The sequence below is a fragment of the Squalius cephalus genome (assembly GCF_949319135.1).
Source record: "Squalius cephalus genome assembly, chromosome: 24".
In the NCBI taxonomy this organism is placed as follows: Eukaryota; Metazoa; Chordata; class Actinopteri; order Cypriniformes; family Leuciscidae; genus Squalius; species Squalius cephalus.
Window position 1 is genome coordinate 19,401,849 of NC_137145.1, and position 15,677 is coordinate 19,417,525.

At 38.0% G+C, this 15,677-nt stretch overlaps 1 protein-coding gene across 2 annotated transcripts in view; it reads right to left on the reverse strand.

Moving 5' to 3' along the window:
- Nucleotides 1-4,796: 4,796 nt before the first annotated feature.
- igsf9a (immunoglobulin superfamily, member 9a) overlaps nucleotides 4,797-15,677 on the reverse strand; it is a 29,428-nt gene continuing 18,547 nt past the window's right edge. Inside the window, exons 7-21 of one of the 2 annotated variants that reach the window (XM_079861674.1) lie at nucleotides 14,417-14,558; nucleotides 14,182-14,327; nucleotides 13,553-13,695; nucleotides 13,142-13,282; nucleotides 12,525-12,641; nucleotides 11,894-12,044; nucleotides 11,458-11,569; nucleotides 10,938-11,125; nucleotides 10,280-10,497; nucleotides 10,072-10,156; nucleotides 9,724-9,891; nucleotides 9,534-9,570; nucleotides 7,227-9,434; nucleotides 6,745-6,926; nucleotides 4,797-6,354 (exon numbers count right to left, since the gene is read on the reverse strand). In XM_079861674.1, coding sequence (XP_079717800.1) covers nucleotides 6,197-6,354; nucleotides 6,745-6,926; nucleotides 7,227-9,434; nucleotides 9,534-9,570; nucleotides 9,724-9,891; nucleotides 10,072-10,156; nucleotides 10,280-10,497; nucleotides 10,938-11,125; nucleotides 11,458-11,569; nucleotides 11,894-12,044; nucleotides 12,525-12,641; nucleotides 13,142-13,282; nucleotides 13,553-13,695; nucleotides 14,182-14,327; nucleotides 14,417-14,558 — 4,196 coding nt within the window. In that variant the 3' untranslated portion in view covers nucleotides 4,797-6,196. Of the gene's footprint in view, nucleotides 6,355-6,744; nucleotides 6,927-7,226; nucleotides 9,438-9,533; nucleotides 9,571-9,723; nucleotides 9,892-10,071; nucleotides 10,157-10,279; nucleotides 10,498-10,937; nucleotides 11,126-11,457; nucleotides 11,570-11,893; nucleotides 12,045-12,524; nucleotides 12,642-13,141; nucleotides 13,283-13,552; nucleotides 13,696-14,181; nucleotides 14,328-14,416; nucleotides 14,559-15,677 lie in introns of both variants that reach the window. The other variant, XM_079861673.1, reaches the window with a different exon arrangement.

Genomic DNA, 15,677 nt, shown 5'->3' on the forward strand with positions numbered 1-15,677 from the left:
TAAGAGTAAAATGTAAAATCTCTACAATTTGGACATTGACTTCTCCACACATCTACAAGTCCAAATTCAGAAGACTGGTATTTTAACATCTTACCCATTCGGGAGAGTGAAGTAGTAGAGCTGGGTTGTCTATCCAAATGTTGTAATATAATACAATTGAATCTCCTCCCATTAAAGGGATACTTCACCTCTGGGAAGATGAATGTGTATTTAAAATAGGTCATTTAAGTATAAGAAATGTGAAGTAATTTTTTTATTTGGAGCTTTCTAGACTGAGAAAACCCAGAAAATGTATTTTTGGCTTATGTGGATGAAAGACAACAACTCCCAGAATGCACTTGCATCGCTGCCTTAGGAGGCCACGCCTACCGGTAAGGGAGCGCAGTTGAAAACAAACAACAAGGCTAGCCTACGTGATGAGTTTGCCAGGGATTTAGAGATAGCCCAAAATGTCCGGGATTCGGCTTTTGCGTTCTACAGTCGCCATTCATTCATTATGTTTACTGTGGCGAGCAGGACGAGGCTGACGGCCGCGGGAGAACGGCGCGAGCCCGGTGGCGTCATTACTGAGACGCGTCGGGTCTCGCATCTCTCACGGAGGAGCGGGAATTTTCTTAGCAATGGTAAAACGCACATCAACCGATCACTTGTTAAGCGTTCATGTAAACACTACATTCAGATTCACCAATCGGAATGAATTCAGTTAGATTGAAACAAAAGCTGTGCATGTAAACAATGAATGGCGACCGCAGAACGCAAAAGCTGAATCCCGTAACGTTACATTTTGAACGATCTCGACGGCCGGGCAAGTCCGGGAAAAGGAGGATGGTAACTTACTCAGCTTTCTCCTACTATTCAGCTTTCTCCACAGAACAAGAGCCTGATAGCTTAGGCCCTGTTTACACGAGAACGCTCGCGGGTGAAAACGTAAAAATATTTTATCAGATGTGCCTTTCGTTTAGACGGCGACGGCGTTTTTGGGGCTTAAAAACGCAAAAAAGTGAAACCACCCTCCAGAGTGGAAATCTTAAAAACGCTCCACCGTCGCGTTCCCGTCTAAACGGTAAAAACGCAAAAGTCTGCTAGACAGTGAAGGCACCGACCAGTACTTCACATTGCCACCTAGCCGCCTGGAGAGCACACTAACTTACATTGAATTTCACACACTTTTGCGTCACCATATGCACGCAGATTTCCCCCACATAACGCTCGTCTAAATGCAGAATAAAAAGTGATCACTTTTGCGTTTTCTCTTCAGATCGTTTCCGTGTAAACGTAGCCTTAGCTTCCAAAGAAAGACGGCTGATACTGTGTACATTCTGTGAGTGAGATCCAACCCTCTATGGGCGGGCTGAAAACATGCGGAACAACGCCTTCTACTGGCTGTAGTCTTTAGCCTCTGGCCAGAAAATCCTCGAATGACGATTTTTGCGTCATCGGAGGATTTTTTCCAGACAAAAAATACATAAATCTCTCCTCTCAGGGGGATATGAGGGTGGAAAGCATGGTATTTCGAAAATACTACAGGTTTTCTACTAATACAAAGCTTAATGCTAAATCCTGAAGTATCCCTTTAATAATATTCCAGCGCTATACTTTGAAATTACATTAAAAAACTTTTTTAATAAAAGCAGGCCTGTCCTCATTTGGTGCATACACGTTCATAAGTGAAACATTAATGCCATCTATGGAGCCATTTACTAAAATTAATCTTCCCTCTGTGTCCTTATGAGTCTTTGCTAAGGTAAAATTTACCTGCCAATGTATTAGGATAGACACTCCTTTCTTTCTCCCATGATGAATGAGAGGAAAAGCACACTTTATCTGCCCATGAACTCTTTAATTTCTCATGTTCTGCGTCAGAGAGATGAGTTTCTTGCAAGAAAGCTATTTGACAGTTAGTTTGTTTTAGCTGATGCAGAATCATTTTTCTCTTCATAAGAGTATGAAGGCCCTTAACATTATAGCTTATAACCTTTATAGATCGGGTCCACAACGCGCTTACACTCTGCTTATTACACACACAGGGACACACAGCAGCACACAAACTAGCCAAATACTAAAAGATTACAAAGATTACAATGTAAAAGATTATTATAGTGTAAAACTAAGATATGGTGGAATCCGGCTTGTCCCGTAGATGGTCTGCATGCTCGCTTTAACCTCGCGCATGAGCAGATCCGTTTCCTCTCTGGAGACGCGTTCAGTCTTTCTGCTTGCAAATTCTGCCATGTAAATAGCGAATCCGCCATGACGCGAACACAACTGGCTTTTAAAGGGAATGGGAGACGAGACTCGGATTGGTTTATTGCACGTTAAGCCCAAAACACACCCATTACTCATTAAGAGAATAGGGACTACCCTTTTAGACCATGAGAGATCATTTTTCCCGTTGTTAAACTAGCAAAAGTGGATTCGGACACGCCCTAAGTGCTTTAGACCATGCGCTTAGATCATTAAAACAGGGTCCAAAATATTAAAGAACTTTAACTTTAAAAATGAATTAAAAAAAAACTATATAGAAACTACTAAAAACTAATTTATTATTTATTATCTTAATGATACTAAAGTAACACTGCTATTTACTAGCATAACTGTATAATCTGCTCAGTTAGAGAATACACTAAAGTGCACATAAAAATAAAACAAATTGCTTTTTATGTTAGTCAGATAGTCTTTTCCTGTCTAAGTGGGCAGTTCATGGCCAAAAGAAGCCGTAAAGTGGACTAAACTATGCCTTAGGTCTAAAGTCTGGCTGCGCAGAACTTTTCTTGGATATGACCCAACACAATGTCGCCACAGTAATTTATTCTGCACGGGATCGATATATGAATGGCCAGAGGGAAAGAAACAACTTCCTGAACACCTTGATTGCTATCTCTTTTTTTCCTGATGCAGGCAGAAAGAACCACTCTAGAACTACTTACAGTCTGCCTATGAATGATGTGTCACAATGTGATTGGATAATCAGTAAGGGCTATAGGGCACAGAGAAGAAATGGCAAATGGTCACTTTAGTGACATATTGCATTTAGGTCAACATGACCGCAAAAGGCCAGGGTCAGAACAGATCAAATCTCACATAAGAATTTGTGAAATGAAACTGAAGTCAATGCGTCATCTCACAGGAAGGATCTCTGAAGGAGATGATCTTTGAAACTTGAAAATAATGCAGCATTTTAAAGGGATAGTTCACCCAAAAACAAAAACTCTGTGCACTCGCATCATGTTGTTCCAAACACGTACAGTATAACTTTAGTTTTTTTGCAGGACAACAAAAATACATTTTTGAAGACGATTTTTTATTCTCTTATCCATGGAATAACAATGAGGACACCAAAGGAAAGGAACCAAAAGTTCCACTAAAAACACTACTAAATTAGACTTTATTTACTGATTCTCAGTGAACAGAGACTATAAAGGGATAGTTCCCCCAAAAATGAAAATTCTGTCATTATTTACTCACCCTCATGTTGTTCCAACCTTGTTCTAAATTTCTTTCTTCTGCTGAACATAAAAGAAGATATTTTGAAGAATATGGGTAACCAAACAGTTAATGAGCCCCATTGACTTCCATAGTATGGTAAAGAAAAAAAAAAATACTATGGAAGTCAATGGGGTCCATTAACTGTTTGGTTATCAACATTCTTCAAAATATCTTCTGTGTTCAGCAGAAGAAAGAAATTCATAGAGGTTTGGAACAACTTGAGGGTGAGTAGATGATGACAGAATTTACATTTTTGGGTGAACTATCCCTTTATTTCATACTATTCCTCTTGGAAAACCTTGACTTCAGAAGACTTGAAATACAATATAACAGTTCATATGGAACATTTTAAGATACTTTTATGACTTTTTTTGCATCATTTGTGAAGATTGAAAGCTTCAGTCCCCATTTATTGTAATTGCACAGAAAATATCGATCAGCACAGAATGTGTCCTTTTTGTGTTTCACTGAAGAAAGTCAAAGTGGTTTAACAACGTGAGGGTGAGTAAATATTGACTGAATTTTTATATTTGGGTGATGTAGTGCAATATGCATGTGTGAATACGAGAAATGGTAAAGTATTCCTTTCACAATTAATCTTTTTAGATGGTGTTTCTGGCACACGTTTGAAGGAGAGGTCTTTAGTCATTTTGTGTGTGGTTAATTATTAATGTTATATACAAGTCATGCATACTAATTATGAGTGCCATTTTACACTGAATTTAGAAAAAGATGGACTAGAAGAAGTGGAAAACTGTTTGAGAGAAATGCAGTATGCATGTTTTTTTTTTGACACATCTCTGCTTTTCACCTCAGCTGTGATTAATGCAGCATGTGGCATTGCTGGAAGCTTTAGATAATGATGGAGGCTGTGCACCTTATGTTCAGTACACACGCTATTGTGACCGCCTGTAACCTGTCAGGATTTCACAGTCCACTCAATCACTAAAAGAGAGTTCACAAATAGAAAAAAGTGCATATCTTGCTGCTCAATGGAAGAAGAAAAAAATAGAGAGAAAAATAAAGCGATTTGGCTTCCACAGCTCACAACATTCAGATGAAACATTGTGATCAGAATTGTCAATAATGGCAATAACTCTTCCTTTATTCCTTTCCTTAAATATCAGAATTTCCTTCAGAGGCTTATATATATATTATATATTTAATATATATTATATATGCATTGCTTTCAAGTTTTTTAATTCAGAAAAAAAGGAGGCTATTTGTGAAAGTGCAGCACATCCTAGTGGATTTAGAGGAACTCAACTCACTTTTGGCTTTGTACTATCTACACACCAACAAAACAATATATCTTTTGTTGTCTTTAATCAATATATAAATCCACATACATGAAATAAAACACATAATTTGATAAAGTAACAAAAATGCAAGTACAAATTGTTTCCAAAAACATAATAGGGTTGCAAACAATTGGAACAATCCTCATTTTCTACAAAGAAAAGGACCTTTCTTTGTACAGTCTTGTTTGAATAGGCTTTGATTAAAAAGCTAAAAGATAACAATTAATTACATATAGACATATTTGCAAAGATACCATATTCAATGAATTTTCTCAGTTGGCAGTAGATGCAAAGACATTTCATACTGGCAGAAAATTAAGACTAGTGGAATTTATGTCAGTGCAATTACTGTATAGTGTTTTCTAGCATTCTGACCAATAAAAGGATATAAAGTAGAATTGAATTGCTCTGAAATGTTTTGATTATTAAAATAAATTGGAGCTGTGAAATGTTTGGTTAAACTGTAAACAGTTTAGCTCTGTTCGTTAATGTAACTTTGTATAGGCAGACTCATTAGCGGCCAGACTACAGGGCACAGTGATACGTAATTAACTCATGTGACATGCAGTGAACTTAATCATTTCTTCAGTTGCACTCTGAAAGAGAATCCGTTTATTAGGTTCCTCCATATATGAGGTAGGTACGAGTGGGTGGAGTATGGACCAACGATTGTCAATAAAACTGAAGTTTCTGCCAAAGCATTACTCCAATCACATTTAAATGCATCTCCAATTTGCTTGACAACTTGAAGGTATAGCTAAAAATTATACTTTTTTTAGCATCCTGTTTCACATGATAAAATATTCCTATAACCGTGCATAAAAGGGCTTTGATGAGGTTTCTAAATCATAATGTGCTCTTACTGTCAAAATAGGAATTAAAGAACAATCAAACGGCACTCCAAAAATCAAATTTGAAAGGTGCTCATTGTAACAGCTTTAACATTTTTATTTCAAATTCAGTTTCATCAGCAACAGCAGGGTGCAGAGAGCAATGTCCTGTATTATTTATTTCCCCTTTGATTTGCAACTCCAGCACATACTATAAGATTTTTAGACTACAGTTCTCTTCACTGAGGTCTGGCCCATCCATCAGATAATGTAATTTCCATTAGTTGGACAGATGAGTGTGCGTTCTTAGGTTCCAGTGTGCTTGAGTGGTCCTGAGACGTCCAATTAATTGTGACACCCAGTGTCCCCTTTTATTCTGACCATTAAGATCTGTGTTGAGGGGAACCATGCTGTGTCCAATCCAGATTCGAGAACATACAAACATTTGGCTACAGTTTTGACAAACAAATCGAAACATTTTAAGTGTATCAACACAATTTCAGACTCCTTAAGAGTCTAGGGGCTAAAATGAAAAGAGTGCAGGCTGATCAGCGTGAATGGTGTACCTACTATTAGTAATCAGAAAAGCACAGTGTCGGGCTCTGGGTTTGGGAATGATGTGAAGCTCTTCCGAATCTCATGAGAAAGGAGTGATTCTTGCTCACAGTGAGGAGGAAGAATACTGGGAAGTTCAAAGACTGGAACAGATTCCGTCAAACCAGCCGGAGGGTAGAGACCTTGGGTCAAAAAGACAATTGAGATGAATGAAACTAGAAAGAGCAAGCTGCCTTGAATGCATTTAAGTTCAGATTTTTTGAACTGGTCTTCATAATTTGACTTTCACAGTCAAAAAGAGCTGCATTATTTCCAAGGTACAGTTATGCTGTATTATATTATTTGTCCTTATATTTCCTTATATTATATTATTAGGATTAGCATTCATATACCATTGTATTTGCATGGTACCCCAAGGTATGTTAAAGAACACCATGGTAGTGCCATGGTACATGCCGACAAAACCATGGTATTGCCAATGTAACATGTCTAACAAAAATGTAGTTAGTGAAGGAACAACTTTTTGCTGAGTTACAAAATACAAAGCAAGCTCTCTCTTAAATTTCTCTTACTTTTTTGTTTCAGGTCTAAATCTGGCCTGCCATCATCTTTGGTAGTTCTGCCCAGCTTCCCTTGACCTTGAAGATCTCTTCGTAGACCTGCCTTGCTCATTGACACTTTGGGGTCCACAGGATGCATTTGGACGTAAGTAGAGTCCCACTCATAAATCTCATCCACAGAGCCTCTTCTAGATCTAAAGTCAGAAGATAAAGTAATGTGCGATGTCGTTGAGTCTAATGTGACACATGGATTCCCTTACATAAATCCACAGGGGCATTGGGACATGTATATGGTACCATGTCAAAAAACATATTATTACTATTGAAACCCCCCCCCATGGTATTACCATGGTCTTGTGTTCAAAAAAACTTTTATCATTGCAGATGCCCATGGTACTTTTTGTAAGAGAATTAACCATAATAATCTATTTAAATCCTTCAAAACCACTTTTAAGATAAATATATAAAGAAAGACAAAGAAAAGCCAGTATTACCTTTCAGGCCCCTGTAGAGCTGCCTCATCTCTGTCACTGTCCTCTGTGGTCTCTGGTGAGCTGGTGAGAGGGGGGCTGAGAGAAAACTGCCTGCTGTTAGGGGCATCCATGCTGCCTCTTCCACTGCTTTGGCTTGCATAACTTCTATAACTCCCCTCGGTCTCTGAACTCTTCCTGTATCTGTTAATTTCTACATCCACCTCCTGGCCATTTACAACTTCCTCCCCTCTTTCCACCTCTTGGCTCTGGCTCTGTCTTCCAGATGGCAAGGCTGACAGAGAGGGGCCATAAGACAGAGGCCAGCTAGAACCTCCTGGAGATAATAAAGCAGTATGGGTGCTATGTCCTGACACTAGGTTTTTGCTGGATTGTGAGTCATTGATTGAGCCATCATGGGATTTAGAGGCCTGAAGATGGTGATCTTGCGTTTGACTTTCTGAAGGCACAGATGAATCTGTTTGTAATTTGGGACTACTTTTAGGCTTATCTGCCACAGAGTTGGGTCTGCACGGAAAGGGGGACATTGTAGAATCTCGATTAAGTGTCAGCGAATCTACCCAGGCATCAGGGGTCAAAAAATGGTCCTTGAATAATTTAGAGTCTAAACTATGCATACTCTTGTGCCGATTCCAATTGTTTGGCCCAGGACTCTTTGTCTTCCTTGGCATTGTTCCAGAGACATTCATTGTAGATACAGTTTTGCTTGACCAATTGTTCAACTTCTCCTGTTTTCTTGTTCTCACATGTCCTGACTCTTCTGATCTGTCCTTTTCAAGCTCTGATAACCTGGGTCTGTCATAGTCTAGAGTCTCATAACTGTGGTCCAAGCCCAGTATAGACCTTGAATAAGGAGACTGGCTCTCAAGATCAGGTCCATCCACACTCATCTCTGAATAATCAGTAATTGGAATCATCTGTCTAGTGCTTCTTTCTATGGCCCGCTCCTGCTGATCATCTAAGGATGAACTAAAATATGTGTCAAAATATTGTTGACTTCTACTAGAGGTCCTATGGGCTCTATGTTCTACAGCAGTTTGGGTCTTTTCCAAATTGTAGTTTAAGGGTTCATCCTTTACACGACCAAAACTTGAATCAACAGGCGTCCTGCTTCGTCTTCGGTCCCATGTTTGAGATTTTTGGCGTTCCCCTCTGTCTAGACTTCGAGACCGTTGGTAGTTGGATCTCTGGATGGAATGATAACCTTGTTGATTCTGCCTATACTTGCTATCCTTTCCATAAGAGGTATGTAGGGGCACCAAGCTTGCAGAAGAAATCCTGTGTCTTTCTTCCCATGGAATGCAAGAGGCAGCTCTTCCCTTCAACATGCTGGTTTTCTCAGATAAAATGCCTTGTCTTATGGCTTGGTAGTTAATCTGAGGTGTTGAAGTTTCTTGAGTTTTCCAGATTTTTCCATACTCATCATCTGTCTCATTATCAGATGGATTTCGATCAAAAGTGAACTTGCGCAGTTCTCTTTCAAGCTCCTCTCTCTCACGAGCCAAAGTCAAACAGCGACTTAGGTTTCCTTGTTCCCTCTCATGCTCCATCTGCAAAACGAGGGTACTGGCCGCAGAGTGGTTGGTACCTTGTTTCAGGGACCGCTGACCCAGAGTACTTTCTGAATGGGGATAGAGAAAAGAGCCACTGCTATCTGACGAAAGACTTGTCTGGTCTGGTCCATTCAAGATCTCTTGCTCCTGAATGGGCATGTACTGGCCATTTAACGAAAGGTGCTTAGCCATAGCTCGTGTTCTGCTGGAAGAAGGAATATCTGATCTAAAAGGTGGAAGATCCACCGAAAGGACAAAGGGTGGCTTTTTTCTTTCATCTATGTAGGATCTCAAAGACTGTGATTTCTGGATTCTGAAGCTCCTGTTTCCATCTGATGACCGATGGGAGTTTTGACTTGGGTTTCTCTTAATCTGAGAACTGACAATGTTGTCATCTTCAAGAGCATGCACAATAAAGCGTCCATCTGGGCCTCTGTGGATGAAATCCACAGAGGACACAGGGGCAAGCGATGCCCGTTGGAAGTGGCTCTCAGGGAGGGAATGGTGGGATGGAGGGTTAGCTTGAGGCAGGAGATGTTGGCGCTGGGCATGACAATCACTGCGACTGGACTTGTCTAGAGAGGAGTGATTGGAAGAGGAGGAAGTGGAGGAGAGTGGAGGAGCTGGTAGGAGCCTTTGCTTCAGGGTGTTGTCAGGGCTGCTAAGGTCACGGATAAGAATTTAGTACATTCTACAATGAATGGAAACATTTTGGACAAAGAAAAAAGGTTTTGAGAGGTGATGGTGGTGCACTTACTTTACAGATGGGTTGTCTTTTATTGCAGGAGGGAGATCTGATAAGGGAACCAATTTTACAATGGAATGAGTGTCAGGATAATTGAACATGCAGGAAAGGTAATTTCAGGAGTGAGAGCATCCTCTAAGGAGGATACATTGAGGCAGACTTTAAAAACAGTTCTAAGCGGTTCAAAGTGTTGTTTCTTTACCCTTGATATTCTGCCTGCGCCTTCGGCCCCTTTTGTGAAAAATGAAACAAACTATTGCCAGGGTCAGGATAAGAGCAAGGCAAAGGAGTCCCACTCCACCCATGACACCAGCCATTAGCCTATCAGGAAAGTCTAGGAGGCGGGAACTGGCTGGGTGCATATTCATTCCTGTGGAGCCCAAAGAAAGTGTTACATTTAATGGTTGGATGGGTTTAAAGAGTTCCAGGTTTTCTTGAAAATAGTTTGTGTAAATAGTGTTGTGTAAATTGCAATTATTAAATTCTAACAATTTCTTTAGAAAATATTACAGACCAGGGAACAAAACATGGGAATGTATGAAGCACTGACCGATGGTGGAGACACTGATTGATGGACTGGGCATGCTCAGCTGATCTCCATGCTGAGAAAGAAGCCTCAGTTCATACTTGCAGTCCTTCAGAGAGTAATACACCATGAGGAAATGACAAAATAAGAATGAAAGAAATAGAAGGAAGGGTTGCATTTATCAAAAATGACAAGCTGACTGATTCATGAAAATGTCTTTGAGAATATTTACCTTACATAACCCCTGAAGAAAGATCTGACTCTCAACTGGGCTAATATCCTCTTTCAGATTAACCCATTCCCCACCCTCAAGACGTGACTGTATGATAAAACTGTCAATGGGTGGAGACGGGGACTGGGGTGCTGACCACCACAGAAGAATTCCCTCTGTACTCATATTGACTGAGAGATTTGTAGGGGGTTCCAGCTTGGCCACAACAGGAAGTGTATCTGTAGAAAAATATTAAATAAGGGAGAGATTGAAATGAATAGCTTGTTTTTATTCAAATATCCACAGTGCGTAACATAAACACAGATGGTGAATTAATTTAAGTCGCCATGAGGTAGACAAACCACAGACTAATTGTTTTAAAGATGAATAAAATCAAAAATAGATTTTTTTGGCTTTTATACCATATCTATTAGCTTTGATTAAACTAATGTACTCCTAAAAGTTGACTAAATTAATAAAAAATTAGGAGGTATTCATATTCAAATTTACAGGCTTTCTCTTCTTTCTTTAAACAATATTTGTCCAACAAAATGCCATCCCCCTAATGCCACATGCCACCTAATAGCAACATAATTTAGCAAATCATGGTCATGAAAAGTAGGCTGGTAAACTAATTTCATAGGGTTTTTAGAGTTTCTTATGCACAGCTAATGTTTACCCATAGTTGTGATGGTGGTGATCTCACTGAAGGGTCCAGTGCCAATTTTATTTTGAGCCATGACACTGAACTGGTATTCAGTGGCAGGAAGAAGATTGGTGACCAACAGACTATTTTCAGTAGAGAGGTCTGAGAAAGACAACCACTCTTGCTTTTCCTCTATCCTTACTGCTGACACCTGCTTATACCTGGAAAAAGAATGTTCTTATGAGTTTTTAAAAACTGACTTATGAAGTCAGTAACCATCCAGTGAAAACTTGGCTACTAACTTAGCTAAAAAAAAACATATCAGAAGCATGGAATTATCTCAACTATTTTTACAGTACAAACAAATAGCAATGTATCATGACAAAATGCTACATTACTTTTTTTTTCTTTTTGACTTTGTATTGTGCATGCAGCTTTGCAACTTTGCATTGTATAAATGTATCAGACAAATACTGCTCTTATTACAATATTATCTGAAAGACTACATTTCAAAATTGCTTCCCAACATTTACAATGAAAAACAGACACCAACCAGACAGTGAATTTCTGGGTATATCCTCCATCAAAGCCAGCCACCCAGGAGACATTGGCCTGGTTAATTCCTGGGATCACAGATACTGACGACACTGCATGAGGACTTGTACCTGTGAAACAGAACGATGAGCAGAAAACAAGATATGTGTGACATGAAGAGTGACAAATGTGTGACACATGACAACAACTAATCAGCTACAAGGCAAGATTCCCTTTAGGGCTTTTACTTGTCTGAAATGTAAAGCTTTGTATGCCTCTTAACCATGTAATAATTCCTGTGTTTTAATATTTCTTGTGATGTAAACACTTTATTTTTTTTAACAATTAGAAGAAGTCTGTGAGTAATTATTGCTGTTACAGTAAACATCGCACGAACATAAGAATGGCCTAAGGGTTGCATGTGGTAGTGCTGACCCAGATGCTTCTAGACTTACCAAGCACAAAGACCATTGTTCTGATGGATACAGTAGCCACTCGGTTGGTGGAGCTGCACTCCCACTCCCCCTGGTGGTCTTTACTGAGAGGATGTAAAATGAGGGAGCCATTCGCTGCTACAGTGAACAGTGAACGAGATGCTGCACCAACCTAAGAAATCAAGCATATAATAAGATTAAACACCCATTTTAATTGAAAATGATTTCCAGCTGTAATGGGGTGCAGTATAATATTTTGAGAAAATTTCAATTCTCAGTTTTTGTGCATATGATTAATGCTATGATTTTACATGTTAATCAACACAGTTTCATATAAGCAATTGTAATATATTGATGCTGAACATATACCTTTTAACATGACAAATGTTTTGGGTTAAATAAGTGTTTAGCTCAGTCAACAACATCTGTGGTTTGTTGATAAACACACAGTATTTCTACTGATTAGAAATGATCACATATGTACTTATTTTACTTTAATTACACATATAATATAAATAACTGAAAAAGGGTAACATTTGTTTACCATAAATACAGTTCTTTTGTGTGTGATAAAAAAATATGTTATCATATCTTCACTCTGATAGGCGATGACCATGGGATTTGTGCTAGAGAAGATTGTATTGACATTCACCTTTTTCCAGCTGACTTTTGGAGCAGGGCTACCATCCATCTGGCATGGAATAACAAGCATTCTCCCCACATCCTGTCTGTACTCCTTACGAGGTGAAACTTTAAATGACGGAGGATCCTAAAAGATAAAACACAAAGTTTAAGCCTCCTAAATTATAGCTCAAAAACTCACACTGACCATATTTAATTTTATTTCCATAGCATTCCACCACTGTTTTTGTACAACAATGTAAGACAGCTGTCTAATTTGTATTTGTACAATTATATATATATATATATATATACATATATATAAACACTAGATTTAAATAAAAACGTGTTTTGACCAATTTATAAGCCTTTCTATTTTCACTTATAAAGTGAAATTTTATGACAACCAACTAGTGAGGAAATTTTACTGGTCCTCACTAGTTGGTTGTGGTTAGGACCACAATATTTCACTACATAAGGGAGGACATTCGGCCCTCACAAGTATAGCCATTCCTGTACACACACACACACACAAACAAACAAACGTGTGAGTGGTTCAGGTATACCCTACATTATGGGGATAAAATGTCAAAGATGGTGATAGCTATTTGAAAATAGAAAAAATGACAACACTCTGTAAAGCCCCACCTGTAGTATAACAGTGCTGGGCTTAGACTGGCCCATTGTCCCAAAGCTATTGTAGGGTGTACACGCGTATACACCTGCAGCGTCATCATTAGCTGTTGCTATGACGATAGAGCCTTCTGAGGTCAGTGTCCATCCAGGATACTGTTGAAAGAGTATCACAGAGTATTTTTTTTATATAATGTTCTGGAGAGATGTGAGGTCTTTCTAAAGTGCGTCATCAAGAGAGGGGTAAGTGTAAGCACAGCATGGTGTCACCTAATCAAAATCAATAATGTCAAGCATTAGTAGTTCTGAGAGAAAAAGCACTTTGCGAAGCACTTAGAAGTAGCAGTGTGCTTATACAAATGTACATATAAAAGGTTAAAAAGTTTTTTTTATGTATAGTGAAAAAAGCAACTAACAGTTACTCACCATGTCTAAATCGAGCGGTTTGCCATCTTTGATCCAGTCTACATGTGATAATGGTGGTTCAGCTCTGACGGGGCACGCAATGACACCCCTCAAGCCAGTGGGGAGGAAGGTCAGATTGGGCATCTGCGTCACCTGTGCTGGGTCTGTTAAACAAGAACAGTTATCAATAAGAATTACTATAGGGTCATATGTACCCAAGTATTCATATATATATATATATATATATATATATATATATATATATATATATATATATATATATATTAATTTATATATATTTTATATATATTATTTTTAAGAATGTGGTTGGTAAGATTGATTAATGCTTTTGAAAGAAGCACCAAGGAGGCACGTGGTTGTGGTTTAAATTAAATTTTAGTTTTCATTTTCATTTTCATTTTGCACAAAATATTGCACATATGGTATGTGAAATGAAGATGAAAATTCAAATTCAACAACATCACCTGGATGTGCTACATCTCATGTATACATCATTTTGAACATAATCGTTGAAATCAGTGTACTTTATAGTTAAATTAGGGTTAAACTAGTGTAGGAAATCTTATACAAGTGCAGGCAAATCCACATTCATTATTCTCATTTTGCAGCATGATATGTGAAACACTTACGCTGCACAGTGAGTATGGCTGAGGCAGAGGGGGACACATGAAGTCCATTAGTGGGCATGCAGGTGTAGTTCCCTGAATCCTCTGGAGTCAAACGTGATATGAGTAGTGTACCGTCCACTATGATCTTAACACGAGACTTCAGAGACCTAAAACAAACACACAGATGAATAGTACATAAGCTACCTGTTTCCGTAAATATTAAGAGGAATGTTGACAGCTTTAGAACAGAGCTCACTCAATGTGGTGAATGTCTTCTCCTTGTCTTTGCCACACATAGGTCATGTTGGGTGGGTCAGCCTCAGCCTGACACTTCAACTTGGCATCCTGGGACATGTTGAGAACAGTGTCGGTTGGGGGGATTACGATCACCGGAGGGCCTGTTGTTAGAAAAATACATAACATCCCATAATGCGATATGTAAAAAAAAAATACTTTCACCTGCTTCTCCTTGTGAAAAAAGTACACTTTAGCATGCTTTTAAAAAGAGTCTTTAATATTGAAATAATAAACTTTAAAAAATATATACTTAAGTGTGAACTGAATGTAATGTTTTCAGACAATAAATTGCATGTTATTTAGAATTAAATTAAAATGTATGACCCACTAATGTAGGATTTACGTATATCTCTATATGTAATTCAATAATTACTTCTATTGACTTTGAAATATGGTTAAATTATACTGCTGAATGTACTAACAAGCATCTATGGTGAACTAAAAGATGCCATTTCTATTGAAATTATTACTTTATGTAATTAAATAGATTTGTAATTACACGTGATGAAGTTGTAATTGGTTACACTTTATTTTAAGGTGTCAGTGTTACAGTGTAATTATATATTTAAGTACTGAGTAATATTAAGCAACTACATGTACTTACTATAGGGTTAGGGTAGGATTAGGATTTGGTTGAGGGTTAGTTGCATGTAATTATGCATAATTTACTGTTATTACTATGGTAAGTACATGTAGCATATGTGTTACCTTGTAATTTAGTACTTGTATTTGTATTAGTATTTAAAATATATTAACGTTAAACACACTACAGTTAAAATTATAATCAAATACTTTACATGTGCTTTATTATGTTAGTCAACATATCCCAATAAATGTACTCCTGTAAGGCATTTCTGATTTGGCATTATTTGAAAAGTGGAAATGTGATTAAGTGTGTTAAGAAAGTCATAAGAGTGTACTTTCTTTAAGTACATTTAAGTGGCCTTTTATTTCTTTATTATTATATTATCTACAAGTACAGTTTTTTTTTTTTTTTTAAATATATACTTTAAGATTTGAAGTACACTACAAGTGCACATTCAATACAAATAAGCATTCGGCAAACTTGCATTACTGCATTACTTTTTTAAGCATATGTTTTATCACTTAATTTACTGGTAATTAAACCCATGACTTGGCACCATACTACACTCTTTGAGCTACAGACCCTTGTGACAGAGAAGTGCACTTAAATGTAATATAATGCAACGGCACCACTA